The 15376-nt window shown below is 37.3% G+C and overlaps 2 protein-coding genes and 1 pseudogene across 2 annotated transcripts; all 3 read left to right on the forward strand.

Annotated features, from left to right (window-relative positions):
• The first annotated feature begins 6156 nt into the window (after positions 1-6156).
• On the forward strand, positions 6157-12878 carry cldnf (claudin f). Its single transcript, XM_059533632.1, has 2 exons — positions 6157-6689; positions 11737-12878. The coding sequence occupies exons 1-2, from the start codon at positions 6214-6216 to the stop codon at positions 12488-12490; spliced, it is 1230 nt and encodes a 409-aa protein (XP_059389615.1). The 5' UTR covers positions 6157-6213; the 3' UTR covers positions 12491-12878.
• LOC132123000 (claudin-4-like) lies at positions 8060-9174 on the forward strand (annotated as a pseudogene).
• A 1255-nt stretch (positions 12879-14133) lies between the features above and the next one.
• On the forward strand, positions 14134-14922 carry cldne (claudin e). Its single transcript, XM_059533628.1, has one exon. It carries the CDS (start codon positions 14211-14213, stop codon positions 14838-14840), a length of 630 nt encoding a protein of 209 aa, XP_059389611.1. The 5' UTR covers positions 14134-14210; the 3' UTR covers positions 14841-14922.
• Positions 14923-15376: the final 454 nt, after the last annotated feature.

A 15376-nucleotide genomic window follows, 5' to 3' on the forward strand; every position in this document is an offset into this window, starting at 1 on the left:
ATAATGTTATCATTTGTTTTTCCAATTTTAAAATGAAATTGTTGAATGAAAATGAAAAACAATTGTTTATCTTTATCTGAAATCAGCTTAAATGGCATGGTTCATCCATAATATTTTTATTTTATTTTCCTTTCCTTTTGTTAACATTATCGTCAAGGTTTAGGGTATGGTTTAGTGGAGGTGGAAAGTTGATTTCAAACGCGATAAAGCATTAATCTTATGGCACATCACACCAGTCATTTCATTTCCGAATGTGACACATAACACAGCCAATGTAATAAAATGTTGCGATGTGTGTTTCAGAGAAAATTTAACACGCCTTAATGCCTAAGCGTCAGTCACTGGACACTTAACTTTGAAAGTGCCGTGAAACATGCTACAAGCAATATCAGTTTGCAAAAATATATCCACAGGTATATGTTTTTTCCTTAAACTGGACTGTTGATATCTTTAATAGAATGTGGACAAGTCACCAGAAATGCTACAAAATGTAAACGTCTTTACAAATACTCATTATTAATGTGCTTCATTACAAGCCATTGTAATATTGTTTGCATTATATCAAACAACTTGTTAGTTAAAAAATGTCAGTACATTAAATATACCACCAGAAAGAGCAAAACATTCACTTCCTAAATCCTTCTTACCTGAGAAGAATATGAGTTATTGTTTTCTGTTGAGCTTTAGGATGTGTAGACCACTGTTATTTTTCTCTTCTAATATGTTAATTATTAAGAAACTCAGCGGTCTGTAATTAGCTGGCCGGGTCAAGCATCATGAGCTCTCAATGTTGAGCGCTCATCCTTGATCTTTAGAAAGCACTGTTGACTCATCAGTCATTTCATTCTTCTAGATCGCTATCACAGTCTTGGTCATCCATAGAAACTCTATCTACCATCCCAACAGCCCAGGGGTGACACTCTACGATGTCAACAGAGTGTGGCACAGATGACTCACTGCTGCTACTATATTTGTGTTTACTTGTGCTTCTTACTTTAAGACATTATTGTTTTTATCTGAATTACATTTTTGCACATTCTGACCAAAGAGTCTAAAGTTGACATTTTATGAAAATGTTATTCTGATGATATTACAAAATTTAGCTGTTCATATTTGTCTTTTCACAGTCATATTTTTACATATGTGTAATATTTCCCATACTCATGTTCCTACAACAAGACAAGCCAGTTCTCCATGTAATCAAAGTTTTACATTAGTCATCATTAAGGAAAACTTTGATGAAAGGTTTTGATCCACTTCAATTGACTACTGTAGATGGTATTAACAAGAGCCTCACTGAGTTTGAAAGCATTATGTAGAAAAGTCATGTTCAGATACACACGATAGGACAAACCCAATTAAATGAACTATGATACACTTGAATGTTCGAACATGCAAAAATTGATTTATTGTGAGTGACGTTCAACCAAGTATGGTGACCCATACTCCGAATTCGTGCTCTGCATTTAACCCATCCAAAGTGCACACACACACACACACACCCAGAGCAGTGTTCATCATTTATGCTGCGGCGCCCGGGGAGCAGTTTGGGGTTCGATGCCTTGATCAAGGGCACCTAAGTCATGGTATTGCCAGCCCGAGATTCAAACCCACAACCCTAGGGTTAGGAGTCAAATTCAATTCAATTCAATTCAATTCAAGTTTATTTGTATAGCGCTTTTTACAATACAAATCGTTACAAAGCAACTTTACAGAAAATTATGTTTCTATAATATTTAGTAGTAGCTAGTAGTTTGTGCACGTTTGACAGGATTTTAGAAAAAATAAAAAATAATAATAAAAATACAAGACGTAGTCAGCTAGATGATGAACTATCAATATTATTAATTAATAGTAATTATATGATGCAGTCACACATGTAGCAATATTTGTTAGTTCTGTTTGTTGATTCAGGGTTAGCATCATCTGGGGTCCTCTGAGGGTCAGCATCATCTCTTCTCAGGTGTTCTGGATCCAGACTGGAGCTTGTGTAAATCCTAGTAAAACATAGAAACAAAATAGAGACATCATTAGCATAGCTGCTGATCCAACAAAGTAAAATTAGTTTAACCCAAGCTAAAGAATAAAAATGCAGATGCATTTTTATTCATCTAGTGATAGCGAGGCGCTCTGATTGTTTTTGTTGTAGAATACAATAGAGGATATATTCACACGTTATATAAACGGAAACGATGATGTATAAAATTGATTTTTGAGTTAAAAATAGTCAATGAAAAGAATATAGTGTCGGAGCTCAAACGCAGTACAGCCGCCAACAACAAACAGGAAGTCCAACTCTCTAACCCAGAGGAGTCAAACTCTCTAACCACTAGGCCACGACTTCCCCTGATTCCCTACATTATGGTCATGTGATTATGACTGCTTTAACCAATGTCAGTTTAACCAATTAAAAATTATTTGTGATTGTCTTTGTATTTAAATATAATGAATCAGTTATTGTATTTAAGTTTTTGATATTACTTAAGCCTCTTTTAAAGAATTCAGAGTAACTAACCTGATAAGGTAATCTTTGGCACACTGAAAACCCTAATAAGTTGACTGAACTAAATTGATTGAGTAAACTCGTTGCCTCAATTTAATTGAGTAATGGAGTCTCCCAAAACGTACATATTTAAGTTTATTTAACTTGACGCTTTTGTAGACTGTACCTAATTCACTCAGAGGTTTAAAATGTTGATACTTGATTCATTTGAAGTCACCATTGTGGTGGAAAGTGTTTGGTTTAGTTGGGATCTTGGTCCAGTTGCTGCTGGGTTGGTGTATTTTAAAACACTGTTTTTGTGGTGAAAAAAGACAAATTTAACTGAGCTCAGGTGTTATCAGATGTTTTTTGTTGATGAGAAAGTCATCACATAATACGTATTTGAGATCATAAAATAAGTTTTGTTTGATATTTTTAACAGGCACCAAGAGCAAAATACTTATTTTGAAGATGGACAAAATGAATGCATTTGAAATATTTTGAGTAAAAGAATCAAGTACTCACACACACAGACTTCTAGATTTAGCATATGCATCACAACAACGGTGACAAACAAAAGAGCTTCATAGCACAAACTCATCCTTATTTTACAGCCTTTTTTGTTCTGATTGTCACCATTGATGTGATGCATATCCAAAATCTTGATGTCTGTTTGTGACGATGTGATCTGTCTTCATAAAGTAAGTACATTATTTTATCTACTAGGTTTCTATCCATAAAAGTGAATCCACAGTTACAGCAATACATTTTATTTTAACTTGTCACCATTACAAGCAAGATGTGCACGTCTGATCTCAACTCTCATTGCCACAATAACAGTGTTTTACAACACACAAGTTACAGCAGCAAGAGACAAGCTAACACCAATAAAGAGCTGATGACACCTGAGCTCTTTTAAGTTTGTCTTTCTTCGCCACAAAAACAGTGTTTTAAAATACACTGTTACAGCAGCAAAAGACAAGCTTACACAAGAAGTAACTGGACCAAGATCCCAACTAAACCAAACACTTTCCACCACAATGGTGACTTCAAATGTATAAAGTATCAACATTTAAACCTCTGTTAATTCTCAATAAGAGCTTCTCTAGATGTCTGACAGAAATAAAGTCACAGAAAACCTTGTAAGGAGGATCTGTGAACGTCTATATCGGACGTACAGAAGACATAAAAAACATTTGAAAAAAGACATCATAAAACATTCTGCCTCCTCAGTGGACATCTTTTCAACGTCTGCAAAGACATAAAAAGATGTCCACTGGACGTATCTTTGCCCAATGGATTAGGTTGATGTTAAAATACGCAAACATAGTAATTTTTTGTTAAGTTTACTCAAAAAAGCGCTAGCGATAAGTTGCCTTATTTTTTTGTTGACACAACTTTTTTTTTTAGAGTGCAGTATAGGGTTTACTGTATTTTCATAAATATTGTGACATTTTGTCAAAAGGTCAAAGTTTAAATATGCTGTTATTTGTTTTACTTCAGTGTGCAAAAAGTGTGCGGTCAAAAATAAGAACATAATTTTCTGTTAAATTTACATGTTGAGTTAACTTAAATATATAAGTACACTTGAAATTAATACCAAGTTAAGTGAACATAATCGTTTAAGTACATTAAATAAGCACCAAGTTTGGTGAACTGAGTGATTTAAGTACAATCTACAAAACCGTCAAGTTAAATAAACTTAAATATGTAAGTTTTGGGAGACTCCATTACTCAATTAAATTGAGGCAACGAGTTTACTCAATCAATTTAGTTCAGTCAACTTATTAGGGTTTTCTACAAAAGCGTCAAGTTAAATAAACTTAAATATGTAAGTTTTGGGAGACTCCATTACTCAATTAAATTGAGGCAACGAGTTTACTCAATCAATTTAGTTCAGTCAACTTATTAGGGTTTCCAGTGTATTGGTCTAACGAGTTAAGCAGTAACGTTAGCTGCCATGTTCTTTCTCTCAAAGGAAAACGATTGGGCCACTTCATCAAATACTATAAGTTGTCGTTTCAATAATCATACCATATCAAAATCACGTACCACAAGGATAACATATTTCACTAGTAGAAATCATGCAAAACAACTTTATATCTACATAACTTTACTCACCTAACATAATACACTAAAAAAAAAAAAGTCATCTTGAAATGTAGTTCAGCAAACCAAACAGACCAAAAGGACGAATTTTGTAATCCACCAATCAGTGCTTTTGTTCTCTTGTTGCTAGGCAGAATTCCTCCCATGGCCAATCACATTAAAGGAAGAACAGAGTGACATTGAGTTTTTCCAAAGGATTACTCATGATTTTGAGCTCACAACACTTGAAATCTTAAGTTTATGCATTTTGAAGGTAAATTAGTTAAATTAACTCATATTTTTAAGTGGCAGGGCCAAAACGCAAAATTTAAGTAATGTTTAGCCAACATTACTTGATTTTTTAAGTCAAGACAACATTAGGGTTTACAGTGCAGACAATCTTTCCTTGAATCCTTAATTGCACACATTCCTTACCTGTGTGTGTGTGTGTGTGTGTGTGTGTGTGTGTGTGTGTGTGTGTGTGTGTGTGTGTGTGTGTGTGTGTGTGTGTGTGTGTGGAACCGTATCTTCTTTCTCCTGGCCAAGGGTATTTTAATGAGCTGCCATGTAAAAGAGAACCATTGTTGTCCTTCTGGCCACCAAACAGAGCCTTCTTTCATTTATGAAACAATCAGTATCCCTTACTCTGTCCCCCTTTTTTCTATTTTCTACAAAACAAACACCTGGGATTGGCGTTTATCCCTTCACCGTGTGCCTCTAAATGTCTGCAAAGCCTTTGATACTGAACTCTGTTAGTTCTTTTAACTATAGAGTGCTGCAGTGGCTTCAGGGAAAGATTGCACCTCTTTTCCTGGACACTGGAAACCAGGTCAGGAACTGCATGTTGTTTTTCTCTCATTTGTCTCTTTAGAAGTGCTTCTATTTAGAAAAATATCAAGTTTGAAATGAGTTTTTAGTCTCATTAAAGCAAATGTTCTTTTGTGAGAGTAAAGAAATGCATGTGTAACACAAGTTTAAGTGAGAGGGTGGCATATGTTATGCTTTGCTCAAATGACTAATTTAGAAAAACCCATAATTACAGTGGTTTAGTTGTCAAATAATTATATCTAAGCAGGATCGTCCTCCTAAGCTAAAGCTTTATCTGCAATTAGCAAAAGGAGAAAAGACAATGAATCAGTGTTCAGTGTACTTTGGGTGTGTGTTCTAGAGGGTACTTCCCTATTTATCCCTTTTTTATTTTATTTATTTTAATATATTGGCATTAGTTAATTGTGTTACTTCATCTTTCAAAACCCTTCACTTGCCTTGGGACACCCATTTTCTGTATAATATATTTGTTTTCTGACTTTATTTATGGATTACTGTTATGCTTTTCTTAAAAGTGTACTTTCATCGTTGAACCATGAGTCATCCTTATGTAAAACTATGAAATTGTGATTCATAAAATATCATTCAGCAAAACAAATCCACCCTAATGCAATTACAGTTAAGGCTCGTCACTGGGATTTGCTTAATTAATGACACCACAGCCTGGGAGCAAATAATGGTGACGGTGCACCTGAGAGTGATTCGTGCGGCCCCTCCTTGTTTCTCTTTGCATAAAATGGCCCGCTTTGCTCCCACGTTCACTGAAGCAGTTCTGGAGACCAAAGACTATTGTTTTACCAAAGCAGTGTGCTAGCATGGTATCAGCAGGATTGCAGATGCTGGGCATAGCCCTGGCCATCATCGGCTGGATCGGGGTGATCGTGGTTTGCGCTCTCCCTATGTGGCTTGTCACAGCTTTCATTGGGCAGAATATAGTTACTGCGCAAACAACCTGGGAAGGAATCTGGATGAGCTGTGTGGTGCAGAGCACCGGACAGATGCAGTGTAAGGTGTATGACTCTATGCTGGCCCTCAGCTCAGATCTGCAGGCGGCTCGGGCCCTGGTTGTCATCTCTATCCTGGTGGGTGTTTTTGGAATCCTGCTAGCGGCTGCTGGAGGGAAATGCACCAACTGCATCGAGGACGAGCGCACCAAGGCCAAAGTGGGCATCATTTCAGGAGCCATCTTCATTGTGGCTGGAGTTCTGTGTTTGATTCCTGTCTGCTGGACAGCCAATACAGTTATAAGGGACTTCTATAACCCTATGACCGTCAGTTCACTGAAGAGAGAGTTGGGAGCTTCATTGTTTATTGGATGGGCTGCTTCGGCGCTGTTAATAATTGGTGGGTCATTGCTTTGTGCAAATTGCCCTCCTAAAGATCAGTACACTGCAAAGTACACCGCTCGGCCAGGAGGAAACAAAGGCTATGTATAAAGAGGAACCGAGGTGCACTGTGAATAGTGACTTTAATTTGTATCTTGGTCAACTTTTGACCTGTTTGTGTTACAACTGACCATGTATCTGAATGTTCTGGTTGAATTAGCTGTCAGCTGCCAGATTTTATATTAATGGTGAAATACTATGAACGTATCAGGTCACAGCACTGAACAGAACAGTACTGCCAAAAATTTTGTGGGGCCTGTAAATACCTCCTTTTTAATTTTGCCAGCTGGATTCACAAACCGTGGATTCCCTCTTCAGATATGCTTAGTTTTAAGGATTTATACAAAATGTAAATTTAATCATGTGCTTTGTGACAGATATTTGTGCCATACTACAAAACATTTCAACTACATGGATTACAAACAAATAAATTCATTAGAAACACACACAATTGTTTCTTGTGCTTCATTACACAGTAACAGTTAAGCTTGTACTCTCTTTGCTTGGAAAGATGGTTGGGTTCTCAATAATTATCTAATAAAGAAGATATATGGGAGGTGTCACAACTACTGAAGTGCTAACTACATGATGAGTGCAAAATATTCACACACTTACAAGGACAGAGAGGGAGTGAAATGAATGGTATTTGACTGTAAGCATTATTGCAACAAAAAAAATAAAATTGAAATGAAAAAAGGCATTATATGATATTTATCATTATATGATATTTACTATGTTATTTCTCTCTCTTTTTTCACCAGGTGGCAATATTCTGGCCCAAATATACATTCCTATTTTTTACATTTGACATTTTTGAATTGTAGGTGTTTACAACAGAGAAGTTCCAGGAGTTTTAAGGAAAGTACGTTTTTGCCCGGGAATAAAAAGTGGAAAAGTCCAATAGCATTTAGTAGCTGATAAGCTATGTATCTACACAGAAATAAAAAAAAAAAAAAAATAATAATAATAAAAAAATACACCTGAGATAACTGCAGTAAAGCCCCAGTCCCCTGTATTTAATATTTAAAAAAAAACAATCAAAATAAATGTTAATAATAATTTGATCATAATTATTTAGATGAGTTTATGCATATTTTATGCACCATTATGTTTCCCTGTTGATGTACAGTTTAAAATGTGTGATGTTAAAAAATCCATGCAATGCAACATGCATTAACTAAAAACAAATAAATACATAATTATAATATTTAATTGTATTACTGTCAATATTTTATCAGTGACAATTTATATTCTTGCTATTGTGTGCCCTTGAAGAATGGATGGCTGCCTCCAGGTCACACTTCTGGGTGAAGTATGTTCTGCCAATGAGATGAATGCAAACACTAACAGAAAGCTCTCTCCAGTTAATCACAGCTGATCAGTAAAAAGATTTAAATAGTCCTTTTGTGTGGTTGCAAAATAGATGAGAAAATTTCTTAATGTGTCTTATGCTTTACTGCACTTATCATCTACCTATCATAAAAATGTGATACATTATTTCCAATCAGAAATTACCCATCCAAAGACAATATCTTTTCACAGGGCCTTTTACGTGAGCACAAAGTCATTTTGAAAAGTTATTGTTTAACTGACTTTGAAGGACTTTGAAGTATTGCTGTGCTTCTGAAAGCCATTAGTTTTGTTTTTATAGTGTAAATGAGCAATCATAGGGGCTCTGTGTACAAATCATCAGCTCAGGAAAACCAAACTCCACCTTTTCAAACCTTTACAATAAATAGCAAACGTCTTTTGGCTATTTTTATCACTGTTAAGGCTGTGGTTTAAAAAAAGTTTCCCAAGGACTCCAGATTATGGGCATATCCACAGCCATGCTGGGTCGGCTAGGGATCATTATCGTGTGCGCTTTGCCCCAGTGGAAAGTGTCTGCATTCATTGGGGCCAACATCGTCACGGCACAGGTCATCTGGGAGGGCATGTGGATGAACTGTGTGGTGCAGAGCACTGGACAAATGTAGTGTAAAGTCTACGACTCCATGCTGGCGCTCAGTTCTGATCTTCAAGCGGGCTGGGCCATGATCATCATCTCCATTTTGACTGGACTCTGTGGAATCATGATTTCTCTGGCTGGTGGGAAGTGCACCAACTGCATTGAGGACCAAGGGTCCAAAGCAAAAGCGTGCATCGTTGCAGGAATTTCTGCTAATTATCTCTGGGGTTCTCTGTCTGATCCCAGTGTCGTGGGCTGCACACACGACCATACAGAACTTCTACAACCCCATTATGGTGGAGGCCCAGCGGAGGGAGTTGGGCGCATCTCTGTATGTTGGCTGGCGAATACTTTGCTGAAAATGCCCACTGAAGCAAGAACGCATCTACAACCCCAAGTTTTCTGCTGTAAGGTCCAGTTCTGCTACGAGAGAGTTTGTCTGAGACGCAGAACCCATAACTGGCCTTAATTAAAATGCACACTCAAGTGAATGATTGATCTAATTCATCACTGTAAGTCAGCAATGTATCTGTAGAATTACTTGAGATATTTTTTACATGTAATAGAATAACATTTTTATTGTTCCTCTTCACATTTACAAAGAATGATGAATACACATATTCTATATAGAGATACATTTTTGTTGTGATAATATTTATGTTGAGATAATATTTATGCCTCTACATGTATCATTAAGCAACTCCCATTGCATTGGATAAATTCTATAAAATGATATTCTTTTTTTTTAGCCCAAACAGTAAAGCGAATACAGGAAACATCATGGGTTTTATTTTCTGGGAATGCTTAATGTCTTCAGTGCAGAGCAAATTGCTTTGGATAAATGAGTCATGTATATATTACAGCTTTAATGTAGGGATTCTAAATATAGATTGTTTATTTTTTTATTATTATAATTTTTTATTTACTTAAAATGTGTACAACAGTGCTGGATCAACTAAAAATTGTATTTCATTACTGATTCAAAATTAAATACAAAAATGGAATTCATTCATTATATTACACATTTTAATTAATATAATCCGATTTAGGTTATATTATCTGAAAAAATCTGATTACTTGTTTTGACCTAACCACATATAAATAAGAAATAACATAATTTTATGCATTTTATTGTGTTTTACAGGCAAAAGCCCTCGAGTGAGAATTCAAATAAACATTAAAGCGTTAGTTCAGCCAAAAATGAAAATTATGTCATTATTGACTCATCCTCATTTCATTCCTCATGATGTCCGGTTCACAAACAAATTATTTGATTTAACCGGATCTTCTTGAACCAGTTCACCAAATTAAACTGAATTATTTGAAACGGTTTGCGTCTCCAATAAGCATTAATCCACAAATGACTTAAGCTGTTAACTTTTTTAATGTGGCTGACACTCCCTTTGAGTTCAAACAAACCAATATCCTGGAGTAATTCATTTACTCAAGCAGTACACTGACTGAACTGCTGTGAAGAGAGAACTGAAAATGAACACCGAGCCGAGCCAGATAACGAACAAAAGATTGACTCGTTCGCGAGTCAAGAATCGGTTGCATCGGTTTTCGGATCACCAGTAGTAGTAGTGGAAGTTCGGTTCTTTTCCGCGAACCGGTTCTTTCGGACAGCTCGATTCAATACACCAATTGAAAAAAAACTGTTCACCGGTTCTTTTGCACTCGACGTAATGACGTCATTTGCAATGATTGTCCTTGATTCAAGCCTTTGGTTTACCCGCGCTCATAACATTAGCACAGAATCAGTTCAGAATCAATCACCAAAAGAATCAGTTCGTTTCAGACGCTCTGTGTGTCGGTCTGATTCACACTGAATCACACATGCGCAGTAACATCAGCTCCTCGATTCTCGAATCGGACGCGTCCGACAGAAACGGTTCTCAGTTCAGTGTACTGGTGATCCAAAAACAGATGCAACTGGTTCTTGACTCGAGAACAAGTCAATCTTTCATTCGTTATCTGGCTCGGCTTGGCATTCATCTTCAGTTCTCTCTTCACAGCAGTTCAGTCAGTGTACTGTTTTAGTACATGAATTACTCCGGGATATTGGTTTGTTTGAACTCAGAGGGAGTGTCAGCCACATTAAAAAAGTTAACAGCTTAAGTCATTTGTGGATTAATGCGTATTAGAGACGGGAACCATTTCAAACGATAAGTAAAGAAACAAATACATAAATACGTGAAATAAATAAGAAAGACACATGGTTTAGATGTTATGGCAAAATCTAATCACTAGTAATCAAAACATCAGAATATTTCAATCTTGGCTCAATGCAACTACTATGAGCATTAGCCTTTATTATATACAGGATATTTATGTGACATTCACTGAAATTTCTATGTCATTACTCAAGAGTTGCAACTGCATATTATTAGTCAGATTTCAGTTCCAGTGATGGAAACTTTGAAGGCACTTAAAAGATGTCATGCACTATATACTTTCTAACCTAAAATAAAGCCTGAACATTATAAAAACTCACTGTTATCTGTCTATGAAACATCTTGAGCTCAAGATATTTCTACATTAAGCAATTTTTATAAAATGTACTTAATTTCTGCATCTGATAACATACTGAATAATGTGCCATTTATTCATCATTTCACCTCTTCAGATATCAATTTAATATCTTGTTAAACACCAGTGTTCATTAACTTGAAACCAGTTTCCACTCATCTGAGAGAATCTTCAAATCTTTGTTAACAAGGATGAAGTCAATGGCATTATCTTTGGCACAGTAAAGAAAGACAAGACAGCAGCTACATGCAGAAACCAGATCTGAATGCGTCTTCATGGAAAGCACTGAGCAAGCAGCATATCTGAAGAATCTTTCTTCGAAATCTTGTTCAACAGGATTAACCAAACAGACATGCGTGCAAAACTCCTCCCAGTGTCTGTGTCTAAATCAAACAGGCTGACACTTCCTGTTTGTTTCTCAGACACCTATGGGTTAAGACCAGACCAGCAGCTGCGTTTGAGTTTAACAACACAAGCAGCTTTAACATGGGGAGGATTGCTAAAGAAGTTTCTGGCCAGATCCTGTGCTTCATTGGTTTTGTTGGCATATGTGTCTGCTGTGGCATTCCCATGTGGCGCGTCACTACGTACATCGGTGCCAATATTGTCACGGGTCAGATAGTCTGGGACGGATTGTGGATGAACTGTGTGATGCAGAGCACAGGACAGATGCAGTGTAAAATCCAAGACTCAATCATGCGACTGACCCAGGACTTGCAAGCAGCACGTGCGCTGATCGTCATCGCAATAGTGATCAGCTTCATTGGAATGCTCTTGACGTTTGTGGGAGGCCAGTGCAGCAGCTGTCTGAAGAAAGAGTCCTCCATGGCCAAAGTGCTGGTTCTGGGTGGGATCCTGTGCATTGTAGCTGGAGTCATCTGTCTTATTCCGGTCTGCTGGTCCTCAGCCTACACCATCTCAGATTTTCAGAGCGTTCTCACAATCGAGACCCAAAAGAGGGAGCTTGGGGCATCCATATACATTGGCTGGGCCGCCTCAGGATCTCTTCTGTTTGGAGGAATCATTTTGTGTACTTCCTGCCCACCAAGTGAAGATATGTATCCAAATTATCCAGGCATGTACCCCTACCAAGGACCTATGTATGGGCCTCCTGGATCTTACATGCCTGCCAAAACATATGCACCGAGTGCTGTATATACTGGAGCTTATGTACCTAACAAACCATATCCACCCCCAACTTACTCACCTGTTCCAGGACAATATCTTTAGCTAGTGGACAATAATTTGAACTGACACTTTCTGAATTTTTTTTAATGTAATCTCTATATATTTCAGTGTTTGGTTAAATTAATGAATGTATGACATGATTGGAGTGTCTTATTCTTTGCTAACCTTTGAATGAAGATGGTTTGGAAAATCTTGTTTGTCCTCTTTCTCCTCTCCTTCAAGTTGTTCTACTGGTTGAGATGATGTAATGCTAATGAACTCTGTATACTGTATGTATATGTTTCAACAGAGTAGGTGAACTTTGCAAGTACTGTTGTGTTATTCACTTTTGCAAATCATGCCATTTGTGAAGTGTTTTTTTTTTTTTTACTTTGCTTCTCCGCTGGGGAATATTTTGACAATTTGTATAGCTTTGGATCTTTACATTGTCTTGTGAATAAATATATTTCATGATTATTACAAATGATCTCAGAGTTTCATTTATACATCTATTCTTCACTATCTGAAACTTTTTAATTGATTCTATATTCCACAGCTGTCAAACAAACAAAAATGTGATGCAACAAATGAAAATGTGATTAAAATGGCCATTTAATTTGAAAGAAAAGTGTCGATGAAATTGAATTGCAAACTTTACTTAGAAAGCACACACAGTGAATTCTTCCAGGATATTAACAGGAAAAAAAAATTCTATCCAGTGTTAATGTAGCATTGGTTTATGTGTCGTGTTTCAAGAAGCATTTAATTCATCCTGCCATCAATCCACTGATGTTGTTGTCACATGTTCAGTTTGTTTTGTTATGGTTTTCCTTGCATTTCTTTTTTGGTTCTTGTCTTTCCTTATTGGGTCACCTTCCTGTCCTTGTTTATTTTCATTGATTAAACCCTGGCACCTGTGTTTTGTAATCATCCAATGTATATTAGTGAAAGTGACGTGACATTCAGTCAAGTATGGTGACCCATACTAAGAATTTGTGCTTTTCATTTAACCCATCCAATGTGCACACACACAGCAGTGAACACACACACACACACACACACACACACACAACCGGAGCAGTGGGCAGCCATTTATGCTGCAGCGCACGGGGAGCAGTTGGGGGTTTGGTGCCTTGCTCAAGGGCACCTCAGTCATGTATTGCTGTCCAAAGACTCAAACTCACAACCTCACAAGGAGTCAAACTCTCTAACAATTAGGCCACGACTTCCCCTTATTTCCTGCCTGTTCTTGTTTGTCTGGTCAACTCGTTACATTCTCAGTGTTTCTTTATGTTCATGCTCACGCTTTAGTTTTGGAATGTCCCCTGTGTTTTCATTTATTAAAGGCTATTTAAGTTTAAGTTATTAAGTCTCCTCACTCCTCCCCGCTGTGTGCACCATGACAGGTGTATGGATGGCTTATATTTTTTAGCCTTATTTTTAGCTTTATATTTTTAGTTTTGAGACTCAACAAGTTTGTGTGTAATATCAACTAAATCCTTTCGGTTAATGACTTGGTGCCTTTGCATTTGTGTGACACTTCAGTTCCTTGTTGATGCATATCTCCCCCGAAACTAGCCAGTGCATCGTCATTCCCTGCTTTGGAATCTGGTCAGGCTTGAAAATGTACCTTAACCTGGTTTCAGGCCGATCCGACCTAGACTCCTCCCTTCTGAGACAATCTTAAAACTCTGAAGGCTAGGAACAGAAGTCATTATTACGATTAACAGAGGAGCAAACACTTTCTTCTATAAGCCAACTAAGCCGAGCAAACGAGAGAAAAATGGTGTCTATGTGTCGACAGATCCTAGGCTTGTCCCTGGGACTTATTGGTTTCTTGGGAGCGATTATCGTTTGCGCCCTTCCCATGTGGAAGATGACTGCATTTATTGGAGCCAACATCGTGACAGCACAGATCATTTGGGAGGGCTTGTGGATGAACTGTGTGGTCCAGAGCACAGGACAGATGCAGTGCAAAATCTATGACTCGCTCCTGGCTTTACCTCAGGACCTGCAGGCTGCTCGGGCGCTTGTGATCATCGCCATCATCATATGCCTCTTTGGGGTCATCCTGGGGATTGCCGGTGGAAAATGCACCAACTTTGTTGAGAGGGAAGACAGCAAGGCAAAGGTGGCTATCGCCAGTGGTGTGATCTTCATCATTGCTGGAGTGTTGGTCCTGGTCCCAGTCTGCTGGACAACAAACACCATCGTCAGGGATTTCTACAATCCCCTTCTCACAGATGCCCAACGGAGGGAGCTGGGGCCTTCTATCTATATCGGATTCGGTGCGGCTGCACTGCTGCTCCTTGGAGGAGGCATTCTGTGCAGCTCCTGCCCACCTAAAGAAGAAAAATACAACATCAAGTACTCTCAGCCAAGGTCCACAGCCACCAGCAAAGCCTATGTCTGAAGATCACACACGCAAAGACTTTTTATTTAAAAAGACTCTTTTTTTAATTAAACCTTTTTATTCCCATCTGTGGATTTCCTAAGGAGAAACAATGGAAAGACAGTTTCTGATATGGCGTAGTTTATCTACTGAGATTTTGTGTGATTCTACAGATCACTGAAATAGAAAGTGTGCATTTGTAATTTGATGAGAGGATTCTAACTCAGGGAATACAATTCCCTGTTTTTCAGAAGCCAACTGTTCTTGTAATTTATGTTTAATAAGACAACATGAATAGTTCCATTAATCATTATAGATGACTGACTGTTATAAATTACAAAGGCAATGGTTTTGTAAAATGTGCATTAACCTTCTACATTTTTTTAAACATAAATCAGTTAATTTGTCTTACTGTTTGTTTGTTAAAATAAATGTTTCTGTAAAACAATTTATTGATACTGCTTTGACATCATTTCATAGTAATAGTTTGAAAATATTGAATATTCTTACATCATAGAAAACAATACAGATCATGCTCACCTCTGACGGTGACTAAA

Source organism: Carassius carassius, chromosome 41 (assembly GCF_963082965.1).
Source record: "Carassius carassius chromosome 41, fCarCar2.1, whole genome shotgun sequence".
Classification (NCBI taxonomy): domain Eukaryota; kingdom Metazoa; phylum Chordata; class Actinopteri; order Cypriniformes; family Cyprinidae; genus Carassius; species Carassius carassius.